Below are 19,295 nucleotides of genomic sequence, written 5' to 3'. Positions count from 1 at the left end.
GTAGTAGAGGCAGAATAGGAGCAGCAGGCTGCTTCATTTTTCTATGTTTTGTATTTTATGTTGAACATGAACATGATTATGATACATTGATACTTATTACTTTATGGCAGCCCTCTACCCTTTGGGCCTATAGCTTTGGGCATATTTTGATTTTGATTTTCAGATTTATAATGTTTATCATTATGACATTATCATATTGACAATTGTTAATGTTCATTGTTCAGTGTTCACTGATATTGATATGCATTTTGACAATTGGGTACTAAAATCGGATGTTATTTCCTAGATGGCATTCAAATGTTGTATGTTATGATTCTGTAATGTTTAAATGACATGCTCATATGAATGACATGTATATTTGCAAATTTCAATGTATATTTTAAAATTTTCCTATATATATATAGCCGTCCCCGTTTGTCGTCCCCCCCCCCGTCCCCAAAATTGCCGTCCCAGAAACCCGTCCCGCCGTCCCCTGCTGTCCCCATACCGAAAACTTGGGGGAACATAGATATAAAGCAATTTATCAAAATACACCAGCAGATATATTAAAAATTTTGTTTGAATGGCATGACAAAATGTCAAAACACACAACCCTATGAATGTTTTGGTTCAAAAACTTTAAAACACCAATGTCAACAATACTAATCAATAATCAGTCAAACTCATATGTGATCAAATATCAATGTATCATCAAATAATAGCCAAACCAAGCCAATAAACGGGGACAACCTCCTTCCAACAAGGACCAGACCAAGCCAACAACAAACATACACATCCAAACTGCCGCTGCCAAAAATCCCAAACTGTCGCTGCCAAACGCAGGTTGCAATATGGAAAAATCCCAAACAGCATTGTTTTAGGTTTTAATATGTAAATTGCTACCTAAAACTAAGTTGACAAGTCAATTAGACGAGGTGGGCTCGAAATTCGTTTCACATTCCTCTCGACCTCTACTAATGACAACCAAATCCGCTCAGAATCCCTTTGAATTCTACCAGGGTTCAAAACTACAAATTTACAAGGAATTCTGTGATAACAGGCGAATTTGTAACAATTTCGAACCAATGCCGAATTTCTTGATTTTTAAGCGAATATGATAACTTACAAAAGGATTGTACCAAATTATTACATTACCAACAATACCAACATATCCTTCATTGTTCTAAACCATAGTAACGAGAATCGCGTGAATCGACGATTCAGCGATAAGATTCAAGGTGGGCAATTTTTTTGGAGTCGGGAATCGCCACACCCGATTTTTTTGGATGAATCGCCAGAATTGGTGATTCATCAAAAAAATCGCATGAATCGCATGAAAAAAATCGGCAAAAAATCACCTGTGGCCAGAAAAGTATGGAGTTGTAAATTTAAAAAAAATAACTTGTGTTTTTTACTTTCTTTTTGACCTATTCACTTTGTTATAACCCTAAAGGGCCTTCTATTTGTTAAGCATGAGCAGAAGAGAGGAAAAGTAAGAGAGAAGAAGAGGCTTGAGCTAGAGCCTTGTTTTTATATTTTGTTTACACTAAATAGATATTAAATGTGATACTGAATCACTGATATACATACGTTTCAAACTTTCATGGATCTTCATCTTAGATTTATACATACATTTATGATTTGATGTCTTATAGATCTTCATGATTTCATCTTACATACATTCTATGATTTGAATCATTATGATCATTTGATTTTTATTTACTTCAGCTAGCCTACAATTTACATTTTAGTACATAATGATAACATAGTTACGTATGTGATGGATTTTATGTTTCATGTTTATGTATGTTAAGTTTTAACTTCTATTTGATGATGTTATAGTGTGTTTAAGTTATATTCATAAAGGGTGCATGAAATAAGTCTTAAATTGTTAAAATCTCTACATTTAAAGGGTTTTTCAAATTTGCCGATTCATCATTCACTGGCGATTCACCCCCGATTCACAATTCGATTCGGCCGTGCCGATTCCGATACAATTCCGATTCTCGTTACTTTGTTCTAAACAACCCTTATATATAGCACTCCAGTTGGTTAAGAATACCAACTGTTGTGAATCTTCAGTATATCGTATTTCATAACAAGTCTACTGATTATTCACTAATTACTTATTACTAGCCTCATGCCTTGACCAAATTCAAAAAATACCTATTTGGTGGAAAGGTTGTGATAAGGACTGATCACAACAGTTCATTCTCTAATGTGTTTACCATTGAATGTCTTTTTTAGCATTGTGTAATCTTAAGATGTTCAGCTACCCAACAATTTTATTTTTGAAGATAAACATTCACTTTTGACAATAAAGCTCCATTTGGCAATCTTATTAACAAAAGTTAATCATTATATAGCAAATAGTGGAATTATAGCAAGAACAAATCAAAAAAAATTGATCCATTAAAACCTTCACTCATCAAAATGCTTCAAAATTTATGTTTGCTAAAAAGACTTTTATAACCATTAACTGTTTGCTTTCGATTAAGATAACAAATATAAAAAGCAATTGAGAAAAAACTTCTCGACTTGTGAGACCAAAAAGAACTGGGCTAGAATAATTCTTTGACAATAATTTACAATAGGAAATACAAAATAAGTTCTTAAGATCAAATATAGTCCAAAACTAGTACCTCTATTCACATTGCAATTGGAAAGCCCTCGGAGAACTGATTTTGCCTTCTCTGGGGTAAGCTGACTTGATAACCATCTAAGGACAACTCTATGACAATCATCAACAACAGTTTGTTGTAAAGGTGACAGTCGCACATCATCTTCACTGAATAATCCAGGAGCCTTCAAAGCAAGTCTTCTTGCAGCTTCTGAGATTGCAGGCTGGCAAACAGGGCTGCAGCATTCTTTCACCGGATCAACTGTTTTGCAATCAATCAAAAGTTTGCTCCCATTGACTGTTTGTTCAAACTCCTTTACACCCTTGACTGGACAGGATCCTTCAGTTAGATTAGATGGCAGTGCAGAGCATATAGATGGAAGACTTGCATTTGCACCCTGACTAACCAAGATAGTTTGGACATCTGAAAAACAGTATTCTGCATATGTTGAATTCAAGGCAAGTAACCCATTCAATTTGCTGGATTCTCCAACAAGAATGTGAAGCAACGCCTCATACTGAGGACAGCAAATGACATTTCCCAGATATTGAGCAAATGAACTCCAACAGTCAATTGCTGTCTGACTGATCACATAATCTGATGTTGAAAAATTGAAAGCACAGAGCCCTGCAAAGGTGACAGGGAGTAGCCTTTCAAAAGCATATTCCTATAGTTTTTAACAGGATGCAAATATAGATACAAAATTAATTGAATTCCGATCAAAAGCATTTACATACCTGATACAGTAGGTACAGTTGAATTTGGAGTAAAAGGATTCCAAGGAGAAGGAGCAAGTAATGGAATCAATGGATCAGGTGCAGCAGTCGGGGAAACTTCTACAGAGAAAATATTACTTTTCTTTTCCACAGCATGAGGTTGTGAAGAAGTCAAATGAAACAATGAAGAATTCCAAGGAAATGAAACAATGGGCTCATGTACAACTACAGTAAGACCTGACGTCTGAGTTGCACCCAATTTTGGTAATGACAAAGCCTGGAATGCATTTACAAACCCTGCAACAAAAACAGGTTTTGTTTAGCAAATAACCAAACTAACAAACAACAAAGCATACCCTTACATTGTCAGAGACAAGAAATTAACAGGTTTTCTAATTACAGACGTACGAAAAGAGTTATCTAAACATTTGACTTATTCATATATTTTATAAACTTGAGGAAAAGGTTATTAGAAAATGAGCTTTTACACCAAAGTTGAAAGATCAAGTCACATTCTAAGAAATAATTTCGGTCATTTGTTAATACATCAAATAATTAACCAATTACTTCTCAGTAATAAATGACTGAAAACAAGTGGCGCCTCGAAACAAAATACAGGGGAAACATAAAGCTACGGCTTTGAATTCTGACAGACTTAAAAGAGCATCAACAGGAAAGAATTACAAACTAGAAAAATAATAATAACAATAATATACAAAATTATATTCAAAACAAAAAAAATGAATCGCTTACAGTCTTACAGTAGTTAACCTATGGAAAAGGAATTTTGTTTTCAGCAATTTGATGTATAGAATTTTCAAACACAATTCACTTGAAATATGTAATGAGCTCCATGTCAGTCTGATTTCAATCATAAAATGTAATAATCAACATATTGCTTGAATTTAACTCTTCTGGGTCAATAGCATTGCACGTTAGAATGGAAGCTTAGTTGACTGTATTATTACCAAGCAATTTGACTAACGGGTCATATCCCAACTGAGAACACAATCACCTTTTCTTATATATCTGCATTGAACAAATCCAATCTGTTGAATAAACAGCCATTTTTGCCACTATAAAACGAGAAGCACAACAAGAGATGCAACTTTTTGAACCCTAAAAGCTGTCTGCAACAGAAAATTGTCACTGTAGACAGTCTGAGCTGTTTCTTCAAGGATAAAAAGCATTGTCATTAGTGCAATGGCAACATTACTGTTTACGTGGTGCTTTCAGGACATTGCATGAAGCCACAACCCCATAGCAGCTGCTTTGGTTTTTTTAAATTCACTCCAAAATTGTGCAAATATGTATTTTAAAGAATATCTGACTAATATCAGACATCAAATATCTAATTTTTTTTTCATATTTCCACAGAATCTAGGAACAGGCAGATGGAGTGACCATGGGCCACTTAATGGGGACAGCAGGGCAACAGTTGTGTAGATATATGTACTTGTAGTACTTGACCATTTAGTTATAAAAATAAATTTAAAAAATAACAAGTGGAACATTGAAATACCAATCAAACTGCATTGAAGACTTTGAACAATGAAAATTAGCATACCGAATGGCGAATACATATTATATTCAAAATTACAACTACATTCAAAAATCAAATACAATTGGTTAATTGGTTACTGGACTCTTCCAGGAATGCTCCTCCACACCAACTCCAACCAACCCTATTTGTGCCATATCATCATTAACTTATGTTAAACTCTCCTTGTACATACACATGTTGTGGGCAATGAGATACAGGACACAGCGTAGAGCTATAATCTTTTCGCCCTCTTAGAGGCAAACTTGTTCCTCCTAATAGAGAGGATGAAGCTAAGAAAAAAAATTAGTTCCTATTAGTGGCAAAAGAACTAGAAACCTAGGACACTAGATAGATGGTTATCATGGCTGTCAAAGAACTAGGCGCATCTATAGCCCACCACAGAATTTTGTCTTCTTGTGCACTGGTCTTGCTATCTATCTTGATCACTTTTGAATTTCCCCAAAAAGCGACAAATTTTGTCAACTCAATCCAAATCGTGGCAAAATTCCTCACCATTTTACAACTTCTAAACAGCCTCTATGACCCAATGGTTACTCTAGGCCTTTGAATGCACCACTTCAAGTTCAATACATAGGCAGCCATATGCAAAGGAGCGATAAACTTCTCCCATCCCTAAAGATTGATTGGTTAGATATGTTCATTTGGCCAAGAATGCTATTGATGCCCTCATACAACTCTAAAAACATATGAGCATTAGAGTCCCCATATTTGACAACTATGAAAACTGAGCAATGATAGGTATTAGGGACAATGAACCTCATATCAACACAAATATTGTCCCTCTTAACCACACAAAAATTGTCCCTCTTAACCACCTCCTTCAACCTCTTAGCCTACTCTAACTTTCAAACAAGCTACCAACCACTATCATGGCCATTTGTTGCAACCCCTATTGCAATTCAAGCATCCTAACCAAGAGGATGAAATCAATGCATGTATAATCTCTACAAGTTTTAAAACACCTCCATCAAGAAGATCTTGAATAATGCATATGAAATGTGGTGGCTACACATAAACATCTACACATTTGTACAATCATTAACAACCTATTTAACCAAACCGATTTTTCCCAAGTTCTTAAGTGCATTATTCATGGCATACACAACATCAGGACTACCAAACATGATTGTAGGCCTCAATCAGTTTCCCTACAACTCTACACAAATAGACAACATTTGTCACTACTTGCACTGCATTCTCTAGCTCAAACCCCTTTTTTGCATCTCTAAGGATTTGGATTTGATAATAGTAGGGCATTCTCAAGGTGCCTTTTACTATAAGCAACACATAAAAATTGCCCTATGTACGTGTGTCCATAATGTTTGTAAGTGGATAATGCCTAATGTCATTCACTCATCCATGACTATACTATAGTCATCAATGACCCTTTTAGCTTCATTATATCTATTATAATATTGATCTTTGAATGGTTCTTATCCAAGATTGTTCTCCTTAATTTTGCCTCCCACATATACAGTGGTCCAAATTTTATTATCTTTGCCACAACCTCCTTATAATCTAAAAAAAATGAGCCATTGAATTGAATGTCTTTAGCAAAGAAGAATTTGACAATATCATCATCCGCCTCATCCTTATTTTGCAATTGAATAATTCTGCCATGTTGTCTATAGCATATATACTAGTAGTCATTGTATACAACCTCTTAGGCAACAGATGCCTCTAAACTACATCGAAAATCAAGAGATCATGACTCTTGGAAAGTTCTACTTGGAGTAGAAGTAGGACCCCTCAATGGCATAGTAGCAATTACAAGCCTTTTAGCCATTTTCTTCACCACAACCCTATAATCTCTATATTTCAGCCCTTTGTTTAAGTGGCAGCCTGCCATATACAACCACACCTTTGTCTTTAAGATGGAGGTGATGTACATTGACTTTTGTAATGCTGCTTTGAAATTCAAATTGACAAAAAAATGAGATTTCCACAACCCCTCATTTTGTAGTTTGGGTTCAAATTGGCTTATATAAAGTCTTGTTATCGAAGAGGCCCTTGGCGAATTCCTCTAATAAGTTGGAGAGCAATTAAAATGTACACTTACAATAGAACTAGTTGCATCACTTCCTGCCCATATCGAAGTCTCAAATTCAACCTACATACATTCGTTTTCATTACCCTATCATGTGATGAGAAATCAAAGTAGCACTAGAAGAATGAAATGTGTTTGAATTTTAAACCATACATTATCATTATGCAAAAGCTCAAGACAAACATATTTTCTTTTTGTTTTCTTGTTTCACATCAGTGAACCATGATAATAGAGGATATACAAAAATAGAAACCTTTCTTGAACAAGACTTCCACATTTACTTTTCTTATTTCAGGTTGCATGAAGTACAGAAGCAAAGGATACATAAAAGATAGAATCTTTATTTCGTAAGCATTAACAAAACTATTTGTTAATATTTCTTGTTTCACATCAGTGAACCATGATAATAGAGGATATACAAAAATAGAAACCTTTCTTGAACAAGACTTCCACATTTACTTTTCTTATTTCAGGTTGCATGAAGTACCGAAGCAAAGGATACATGAAAGATAGAATCTTTATTTCGTAAGCATTAACAAAACTATTTCTGTATATTCACAAATGTTTCTTTTAATGATAAAAGTCGGAGTAATTAGGAAATTATCTAATTTTTTCTATAACTAGCTTCTTTAATTACTTTATTCACTTAAGCTAAACTTAGGTGCTTTTATCTTTTATTATAGTAAACTAATAACAGCTTAAGTTGTCTCATTGATATGAGTGTGGCACTTGACACTAGCTTATTCAAACCTTCTATAGGGTTTGCATCTAGGGTTTAATTTATCCTTTTTCATAAGGATTGATTTGTTATTTATAACAATAATCTTTCTACATCAATATACGATGCTCAAGCTGTTTAGCAAATTATCCTTGCTAGATCTCCATTTGTTATACATGTTTTGCTTGCAAGTGATTTATGGGGTTGTGTCGTTAAACAAATAATTCTAACATGTTTTCAAAAAGCTTTAGACCTACTAAATTCTTGTCAAAATTCCTGAGGAATCCAAACTTCAAAGAATTTTCTATGTAGTTTGGGCTCAAACAAAGGTCTCCATTGTGTGCATCATCCTAAACCTTTAAATCGAATGTTCTGTTGAAATCCAAACAGTTGATGTCTTGAGTTTTTTTGTCTATGGGCAAGAAAATCAAGGCAGATATGGCGATTGACACAAAAAAGGAAAATCGATACAAACTTTTTATGGGTTTCTTCCACGAGGAACATAAATCCGTAGAGACCATACAGCCACACATGCTATAGGAAATAACATTAATCAGCAAAAGCTCTTGAACTTCTTTTTTTAAATCTAAAAAAAATTGCAATTTTTTATTGGATCAAATTGAAAAAATGAACAATAGAATAAAACCAAGCAATCTATTGCATCTTGAACCCTGTGCAAGCCCTTTACTTTTCAACAGCCCACGTTGCTAGCCAACTCATACCATCGACAGCCTCTTCCTAATAGCCCTGCCACCTCTAGCTACAAATTCCCGACCCTGGATTCCCCTTTCAGTAACTATGCAATGGCCCCATTCTAAATTGTCCTTGTAATGAACTATGGATCAGTTTTAGGATTGGGATTGCAAGAAATTAACAAGTAAATAGTTAACTTATGCTAACTATATTCCTTAAGATTAATACATTGCTATTAGTATTTTCATTTCATGTAGAGAATCAACACATAACACAATTACTTAATTTGGGATCAGTTTCTCTTCCCTTTTTGTCTAATTCCCATAGTGGATGGTGTTAAGGTTGTAGCTTCAGTTTGATTGATTCGATCATGAGATACATTGTTGTTGATAAATCATCATTTAGACAAATACTCTTACATCTATATATGTATTATATATATATATGATGGTTAACCATAGAGACATGTGTCCTCTCATATTTATGTCATTCAACTTGGCATTTGGAATGCACCAATACCATTGCTGTGTTATTACATTTGCAGAAGCGATCGCAGTTACTCAACATAATATCAGAGCCTAACTGCAAATGAAAAAAAGAAATGTTGCAAGTTGACATATGATATTCCCAAGCTCAATGTCTTGCCACCAAAAATTAGCCTGGGGTTGATGTGCAACCGTATGACCTTTGGATCTCAGAATCAAATGTGGTGCTTAAACTGAATAAATGTTGCAGGACTGGCTCTCTAAATATGTTGCGCAGTACGAATGCTCACTGCAAATGATAGAGATATGGCTCATATGGTCTGAGATGGTTGGAGTCAGATATACATCCGATTTGTACATTTGCAGTGCGTTTGGGCAGAAAGAAACTCGAGCGATCTCAACGATATCATTAAGTGGCTGATGGACTCAACATTGGAATATTATTTTAAATGGGCATGAATGGAATAAAGGAAGATCATTCAATGTATCTTGGAAAACTGTCATACTAGCAGGGAAGATTGCATACATAGACAAACTCAACACAGAACATTGAACCAATGTTAGCACCGAAAAAGGTTATTGGATACTCAATATAGCCAAGATCGCTGTCTATAAGAGTCACTTTTGTTTCTGGCATTAATATCGAATGGGGTCTTGAACATCCATGACAGTTTGATATGAATTCAATCTAAATACGCAGAGACTGGGGAAGATTAAACAATGAAATATAATAGCAGACTCACACGGTGTATATACCACAGAAGATAATACACAATGAAAGCCAATACCAATAAAAGATGATGTGAATTCCAGCAGTGACCAGAGGCAAGCAAGCAAGAAGATCTTATTCATATCACACACTAGAATCAATTGTGGTGGAAGGTATCAAAAAAACATTATTTTACAAACACATTCCAATATACTTCATCTGGGACAAGCAGAACTATGCATACTCGAAGAGGAAATTTATGGCATTGTTATGGCAGCACTCAGGAAAGACAGAATAAATAAAACCAGTCAAAATCCGTTAAATTGTAGATAGATTGGCAGAAATAAGGACTCCCGCTGATAGCCATATTAAAATATTGTAGATTCAGGACTAAGAAGCGACAGTCATGATTGAAAGAGTGCACAGATATCAGATAAAGACAAGTCCTCTGAATATTGTGTCGAATCTGCACTCCATACCTGGGTACCAACAAAATTGTAGCTCATTAGCAAATTTAAGCAGTGATACCTCTCTTTGCATTAGTACTCTTAGTAATCCCTCTCATATTGGATTTGACAAATGTGGAAGCATTAAATTAAATAAATGTCACAATATTAGTAAGAAAGTATTATATTGGAGACTAATTGAATACAGAAACTAATATAATATTGACAGAAACAGATATAATAAAAATGAAGTCCTCTTGCATACACAGATATAAAGAACAGTCATCGCTGGTATTAAGAAAGATATAAGAGTGAACATTGTTTATTCAGAAAGGAAAATAGATTATTAAAGAGCGATAGAAAAGTCATATTACCTGCGTAACGCAAGGACCAGAGATGAGCAACTCAAACACAACGCAGATACCTTAAATGCTTGAAGATGTAATTAATTCTTAGCCCCCTATTGTTATTAAAGGTGAGATAGGGAGGAAATAACAAGAATCAGAAGCTTGGCTTTAAAAGAAAAGGCTCCTAGCAATCCACCATCGCCTAGTTACTTTGTCAAGAGTAGAAAATCTTTTTCATTAACAGATAAAAAGAGTATGAATATATTATATCAGAACAAGGAGGAGTAAGGATCGAACTGGAAAATGGTTGTCATAAGCAGATCAATTCAGTTATTACCCCGCAGTCATTCTATTCAATAAATTAACACCTCTCTGGCATAAGCTTGAAGTAATTAGAAGAAATTGATGGTCAGCTTGAAATTTGATTGATTTTAGTTGAAGAGTTACAATGTATAACGATTCACAGATATCAAATACCTACATGACCAAAGCATGATTACAAGCAACTATTACAATATCTAACTAATTGATGATTAATCAAGGAAGATTATCATTAATCAATGAGTTGGAAATTACAATTCAATTGATTAGCAAGTGATGTGACTAACATATAAGGCAAAGAAGAAATTTTGAATAAATATTGTTCTTGGAAACAACCTATCATTGCAATCTGCAAGATTATAAGAAGTTAATCAATACTTTGTACCAAGTTAATTATTAAAAATCTTCGTATGATAAGGTTCTAGTACAAGAGTTTGAGGATGTCGAGTTCAAATTCTTCATTGGTACTAATGATGACATGACAATATTTCCTTACTAAGATAATTCTAAGCAGAAATATTGGTCCAAAGTGGTTGACTTTGAGGATGTTTCTTGTAATGTAAAGCGAGATGTAGCTGCCTTCTCAAAGAATAAGATATAATTGCTTTTGTACAGAGTGATCAAGAGACACCAAATGTGATTAAACAAGAAGAGAATATTTTTTTATGAGGAAAGATTTAAAGGTACAATCCCAAATCACAGAGGAAAATTTCTAGATGGAATTTTGTCCCAGAAATTACAACTGGTTATGTTGTGGGTAGAATGTAGAGAACTATTCAAAATACATGATCCATCTTGATTTTCCTGAGTGGGTGTTGATTTGGAAACAAAATCAATCCGTCTCATCATTCAATTTTTTGTTCATACTCTAGACAAATATGGAGATCAAAATGTATAAGGGAATTGCTAAATTGATCAACAATATAAGGATTAAAGAAGGTTGAGGAGGACGACACTTAAATTTTCAGTCATTGGGGAAGATTAATGTGTTGGAACATGGGTACAGAACCAGAGCAGAAACACAAGAATCATCCTGAGAGGACTGAATAGGAATATAATTCATCTGCAAGTGGGAGTGATGTTTTCTTTAAAGCTGTTGAACTAGACTATTTGATGGTTCAAATTAATAATAATGAAGCATGTGGGAATTATACATTGTGGGGGGTGAATGATTACCTTAACCAATGTTTCATTCCCCATTGAAAGCATTTTCCGATTTGATGTATAAGAACCTTCATTGGAACAACTTATATCAAGGATGTTGATGACAGATAAGTATTTGTTATCTTTGAGTATTACTCTTATTTCTTTATTATAGTCTCTTGTTTGTATGTTTAAATAATAAGAGTCATGTGCCTTGATGTACTCTTGTTCCATTCTTTGGTCTCCAAGGATGCTCTTGCAAGAAGAGAAGAATGGTGCATTAGGTATGTTGCCAAGGCATTAGTGCAAGACCTAATCTATGAGTTTTTGGAGATAAAATATCTTTGATGATTGGGACTATGTGAGATGAGTATTCTTCTATATTAAGAGGGAGCGTGACACTTCTTCAAGGCAACACAAAAGCTTAGAATATTGATACTTAGAGGAAGTCTAGAAATACATGTGTGACTGAATGATTTTGATGGGCCTACTCTTGTGTACATCATAAGGAAGTAATGACTTATCCCGAGAAAGTCAGAAGATCGATATCAGATTCAGAGGGAGTCGAACAGGCATCCTTGGGCGAAGAGAGCCTCTAAGGAAGTAAATAAAGGACCTGACTTCCCAAGATCGTTGTTCAGAGGGAGATTTTCAAGGTGCAATCCCTTGTTAATGATCTCTTCTCAATAAGGGAGAAGTTCGAAGTGAAATTCTCTATAATGTACTCTCCTCTATGAGAGAGAAGTCTAAGGTGAAAACCCTTGTTCAACCCTCTAGGAGCAACTATGGTAGATCCACCCTCTAACTTGGTTCATGGTGGATATGATTTGAGTTACTACATGATGTTGTTGTGATTTATGTCATAAGAGGTGACGATCTTTCATTTGATATATGTGTGGGGACGTTATTGTAAGGTGACGATCTTCTCAATAGCTTGACCATGTTATCATGATAGACTTCATTAAGTTGTTGTCCTAGAATGTGCCAATAATCATGTTAACAAAATGTATCATGATCGACTACATTAAACTATTGTCCCGGAATGAGCTGGAAATCATGATAATGTGTTTGTTGTGTTGTATTCTTGATCCATTGCCATGATAGACTACATTAAACTTGTTATTCCGGACTATGTCAGAAGGCATGACAATAAGTAAGTCATTGTAGTCCTGGATTGTGCCGGAAATTAGACAGTATATATTCTTAAAGGGATATAATTGTGTATAAGCGTTTTGATGCAAACTGAAATATGAGATTAAGAAATTGATCATATCCTCCCTCACTAAGAGAGAATGTTGAAGTAATAGCTTCGGTTGGATCTAATAAAATTGATATCAGCATATGGAGCAAGTTTACACATACATATACATGTATGTATATGTATATGTATATATGCATAAGTTTGATTTCCTCCACATTCTGATATCACAAGCTATTTGATACTTTATGATCGTGCCCAGTTCTTCACTACATTTTTTGTTCTTGTGGTCTTGTTCTAGTATCATGATAACAAACGTATCATGACACACTACATTAAGTTGATGTCCCGGAGTGTATCGGAGGTCATGATACTTATCATAATGGAGAATATATTAACTTGATGTCACTAAGATCATGTTGTTATCTGATTGACAACATTCAATTATTGCCCCGCAATGTGTCGAAGATCAGATAACTCATATCCTTCTTGGATATATAATAATATAATTACTGGTAGGTATCATAATGTTGATGCTAGTGTTTTATGTGTAAGAGATTATCATATTGATCAAATCGTACCTCAAGATCATGGTACTCATCATGATAGACTACATTAAGTTGTTTTTCCTTGAGATCATGGATGATATTTGATAGACTACATTCAGTTGTTGTCCCGAACTGTCAAAGATCGAAGAACACATATCTTTCTAAAATATAACATATTCTAAGGATTAATGTCATTGCACATAAGAATATAAGTATGATGAATATCATATGATTGATATTTCTTGCTGAAACCTACTTCGGATTATATTGAAAGATAACATCTAAGTTGATGGATATATGTTGATATCCTTAAATACGTCATTCTAGGAATATCTTATTGAGATGATATTTTCATATGCTTGAGAGCATAATGTGTTCTAAAACAATCCTACCTAGCTAAGAGGGAGTGTTAAGGTTGTAGCTTCAGTCAAATTGAAACGATCATGAGATACATTGTTGTTGGTAAATCATCATTCAAACAAATACTATTACATCTACTTATATATATATATATATATATATATATATATATATATATATATATATATATATATATATATATATATATATATATATATATATATATATATATATATATATATATATATATATATATATATATATATATATATAATTGTTAATATATCATTATTATCTAATGGTGGTTAACCATAGAGACATGAGACATGTCTCCTCCTCTCATATTTAAAAGTCATTGAATTCAGCATTTAGAACATGCCAATACCATTGCAATGTTACTACATTTGCATAAGCGATCCTAGTTACTCAATAGATGGTAGAATTATTGTGCTCACAAGAAGCTCCCTCGCGGTTCTAACCTGTCCTAGGAATCTCTGCCTCAATGTGACTAGACTACTCCTCACCCTTTACAAACTCCCTACCCACTATAAACCTTAACAAAATCAAAGACTACAGACTTATCAAAATTACTAATAGCTACATATACATATTGTATAACCAATAATGTTTTTAAACACCTTAGATTGATCACAACTATAATCTGATAAAAATCCTATTTCATATCCATATAATTTTTAAGGGAATATCTCAAAATTTCAGACATATACACCCCTTTATGTATTCAAACTTGCCATGGAAAAAATCTATGGCACATCCTCATAGTGTCTTGCCTAGACTGCAATCATTGTAAACTTTCTTTTTCTTATATTTCATTTCATTGATCCCTATACTGATCATTGCTTATATCATTTGTCTATGATGTCAGTTTGTTATTTCTAAAGCATACTTATATGTATTACGTATGTCACTAGTCATAGGTCTCGACTTTACTCTCGCCAATACAACTAGCATTTCGTGTTCACAATTTGTTAATAAGTCAATTAGTGTTGTCATTGACTTAGTAACATTGCTTTCTTATCATTATCCTATTACTAGTATCGTCAACTTGGTCTCACCAACTTATAATTTAAGTTGATTAAATATGGATTATATTGTCTAATTAAAAACTCAGACTCGTCTATCACTAGGCAAGGTCAACTTGACCAGTGACTCGTCGATCACTCGACTATCACTCAACAACATGAAAAAAAGGCATTTTCAAGATTTAAAACTTGTTTCATGCACCCATTATTGAATAAAGCTAAAAGACACTATAACTACATCAAATAAAAGCTAATTTGATCACATACAGAAATATACATCCATCACATAAGTATAGGAAAAGAAAATATATATATATATATATCATGTAATAGTTACTAACTATTAATAACTATTATATATATATATATATTCCTTGCTTGCTTGTAAATGTGTCTTTAGCAAATACAAGATCCCTGCTTAGGAATAGAAAATCATGTAAAAATATTATTGAAATTAGTACACAAAATAAATCTAAGACAATCTCTAATGTATTGTAGCTGATTGAACTTGTAATGCACTATTTTCTGGGCTATACCTTGCATCTTGCAATAGCCATAGCTTAGTGATTGATGCAATTTTAATGCATTAATTATATATTGTTGAAGTTAGCTACTCATAGACAAGCATTACAACTTCTTCCTCTAGTATATCAAAGTAAGCATAGTACTATAAACTATTGTAGCTTTAAGATATAGAAACTTCTTTCTACACTATGCAAGAATCATGATCGTCGGACCTAACAAGTCATGGCATGACCTGCATGACTCAATTTAAGATAAAGAAACCTCTTTCTACAACATGCACGAATCAAGATCGTCAAACCTGACAAGTCATGGCATGACCCGCGTGACTCAATTGAGTTATGGTCCATGACATGTTGAGTCGTGGTGACAAGTTATGAAAAACCTACCAATGACTACACAACTTGCAACCCACCTAAACTCGCACGTCTCATTGCAAGTTATGGAACTCTAATTTAACTATAGGGTATTTGGTATTATTATTAATTATATTACATTTATTCATTAAATATATATTGATATTATTAATATTAATATGTATTATTATTAATATTAAATATATATTCATTAATAAATTATAATGATCGATTATTGATACTATATCATATTAAGTGGATTAATTCATTATATTTATATTGATATGGTTTAATATAAGTATTGATTAATAATATTGGTTATTCTCATTATAACATGGTTTAATATTAGTATTGATTATTAATTATTGTTATTTTCATTAGATAGATAACTAAGAATTAATTAATTATTGTTATTTCTAACAATAACATTAATTGTATATTGATTAACATGTTTATGACGAAATTCAAATAAGTACATTAAAATAAAATATATTTGTATACATATCAATTATGGTTTGTGGTAGTCCACCCCTCCCAAATTTGCTTGTCCTCAAGCAATTTTGGATGAGAAATGATCTCTTCTCCCACCCATTTAGCATCTTCTTTTGGTAGGCTTTTCCATTTTATCATGTATTCTAAAATAGTCAGATTCCTCAGACTTTTCTCATGGTTATCAAGGGTAACTTCAAGTTCCAAGAAGTGTTCTCCTTCATCATATGGTGGTGGCAATTCGACACAAAGAATGACTTTTTGCCAAAAACTTTCTTAAGTTGTGTTAAGAACTTTAGGTTTTGGCCACTCTTTGATTACCTTAATCTTCTAGTCATCCACACTAACTCCCATTGCATTTATTTCATGGCCTACTTATAGGATTTCTTTTAAGCCAAACTCACATTTGGAAGCTTCAGCAAATAATGATTCAAATTCTAGGATACCAAGAATTCTTCAATGTATTAAAGGTGCTCTTCCCACATTTTGCTATAAATGACGATGTTGTCACAGAATATTAATAAGAAATTCCTTAATTGTTTTTGAAAGATACAATTCACATATGACTAGAAATTGGTCAAAGCATAAGTAAGACGAAATGGTAAAGCTAGGAACTTGAAATGTTCGTAGTGGCATCTAAAAGCTATTTTAGGAACATCTTCTTCCCTCATCCTTATTTGATGATATCTTGATCTTAAATATTTTTGAAAAATACTTAGCCCTGTTAAGTTCATCAATAAGTTCATCTTCTCTCAGAATGGGGCAGTATCTTTTCATGGTTTTCTTGTTCAATGCTCTGTATTCTATACACATTCGCACCATTCCATCTCTCCTTTTGACAACTACCATTGGTAATGCAAAGGGACTTTAAGCTAGGTTGTATGTGCCCCATCTCTAGGAGTTTTTTTTGTTGTTTTTTGCAATTACATTTTTATACTTTTATGGGTGTCTATAAGGGGTAGTAATCACAGACTTTACCCCTTTCTCTAGTTCTATGATGTGTTTGAATTAGTGTTACCAACCTCGAACTGAGCTCGAACTCGGCTAGGCCCAAATCGAGCTCGAACTCAAACTCGACGACCGGATTTAGCATGGACTCGACAATTAAAAACATATGAAATTTAAAGATTTTTAAGGACTTTAAGATTTTTTTCATGCATCATTTAACCAATCAACATCAAATACATGATAATTGAGATAAATAAAAGCTACTTTGCACACATCCACAACTTTTCATCAATTACATAAGTATTAATGCGAAAGAAATTACTTAAAGTTAAACTAAATAACATAACAGAAATATAGTGTCATTGCCAAATGTCTATAATATTCATGGAATATGCAATCCATTGAATAAAAAGTTCAAAACATATATCAAAATAAAGGGTCATAGTAGCCTATGTCCTCCTAGGATTACGCCTAAGAAATGTCATGGAAAACTCTAGAGCCATCATCTCTCCTTGTGTGTGAAGTTGAACCTCTGTGACATGCTCATCATGATCATCCTGCTCATCCTCATAATCCTCATTATCAGAGTTGGATCGATCAATCTCAACCTCCGACCTGATCAACCCACTCCAAGTCTTCATCACTAAAGACGGGATCATCACCTTCTAGCTTCTATTTCACCTCCAATAGCCAAGACAAGTTGTGTGAGATAACATTGTTAAAGGCATGCTGAATCCTAAAATTTGGCTAGGCCTGGAATCTTTTGAAAACCTCCAAAAATCTAAAATATGCATTTTAACTCCTATGAAGTTGAAACCTATCTCAAACATCGTGAAAGTATTTATACAAATATAACTTAAAGTATAAGAAACTTATACTTAAATGTTATATTTGTATAAATCCTCCTGCCCCTTTACTAAAAAACTTTTTTTTGGCTAATGGCAAAGTCCAACTAGCGAGACTCGGCGAGTCAGCCGAGTCAACTGCCTTAGCGAGTCAGTCAAGACTCGGCCAAGACTCAATTGAGCCTAGGTCCTAAGGCATTTTGGTCGGCTCGCCTCGAGACTCGTCAAGTTTTGTAATGCTGGTTTGGATCCTCTTTTAGATCGTAAAACAATTTTTAATGATTCTTGATGATAGGTTGAATGTCAAGATGAATGATTGGCCCCTTTGGAGTAGATTCGTTCAAGCCTAAGCATTAGCCAGCCCACTCTCCTCGTTCATACCTAAAAATTATTTCAATCATTTTAAATGAAACTAATTGGGGGGACTTGTAAGAGATTCCTTCTAAGGTTGTCTCATGACCCTCATGCATGAATTGGACCTTCGAGTTATGTAGATCAAATTTAAGACACACTAAGGAGTAAAGCTATGGGGCTTCTAAGATTATAACATGAAAGTCTACCTTAACAAAATATTTTCCCAACATGAATTCTTGTTGTGGAATTATTTTCGAGCATCTAACCAAGGATCCTATGGCTTGGTTATCATAAACCCCTTAACACTCTTGATCTTCAGTCCCATTTTGCAACAAGCTTTTCATTAATAAAATTGTGGGAAGCTTAACTATTGATTAAAGATATGAATTTGTGTCCTTTAATGATGCTTCTAATTCTCAATACTAGGTGCTTTGTTGATTGTGTGAAGAGGGCTATCACCGCATATTCTTTATCTTCCTCTTCACGTCTCACTTTACTACTAGTGTTCTCTTCATTTTCTTCATCGAACATAATTTCTATATTTTGGGCTCTTCCCATCTTCTCAAATTTATGCCTTGGTTCCCATTCCTCTTTGCATCTAAAGCATGTACTTTTCCTTCCAAAATCTTCCCTTTTGTTACAAATATGCCTTCAATTCAATGGACCTTTACATATGTAGCATTGCTTCTTCCTTTTAAGTCTCTCCTTTTCTATTTTCATAGGTGAACTTTTATGGAATTCATCCCCTTTGTAGGATTCATTTCTATTGTGAAATTCATCTCTTTGTGGAATGGCTTGGTATGGTTGACTGAGGATCTATTGTTTGATGAGACTTCTAGCCTC

The 19,295-nt window shown here is 33.8% G+C and overlaps 1 protein-coding gene across 3 annotated transcripts in view; it reads right to left on the bottom strand.

Annotated features, from left to right (window-relative positions):
• Nucleotides 1–19,295, bottom strand: part of LOC149572306 (putative GPI-anchored protein At1g61900) — a 109,816-nt gene that overhangs the window by 78,973 nt on the left and 11,548 nt on the right. For all 3 annotated transcript variants that reach the window (XM_089813515.1, XM_089813516.1, XM_089813517.1), the window contains exons 2-3: nt 3,338–3,613; nt 2,622–3,227 (exon numbers count right to left, since the gene is read on the bottom strand). In XM_089813515.1, coding sequence (XP_089669641.1) covers nt 2,622–3,227; nt 3,338–3,613 — 882 coding nt within the window. The remainder of the gene's footprint in view (nt 1–2,621; nt 3,228–3,337; nt 3,614–19,295) is intronic.

The sequence above is a fragment of the Cupressus sempervirens genome, chromosome 2 (assembly GCF_028749045.1).
Source record: "Cupressus sempervirens isolate cs-2001-9-10 chromosome 2, ASM2874904v1, whole genome shotgun sequence".
Classification (NCBI taxonomy): domain Eukaryota; kingdom Viridiplantae; phylum Streptophyta; class Pinopsida; order Cupressales; family Cupressaceae; genus Cupressus; species Cupressus sempervirens.
The sequence above is the reverse complement of the archived record's forward strand: the minus strand, read 5'-3'. Positions and strand labels throughout refer to the sequence as shown.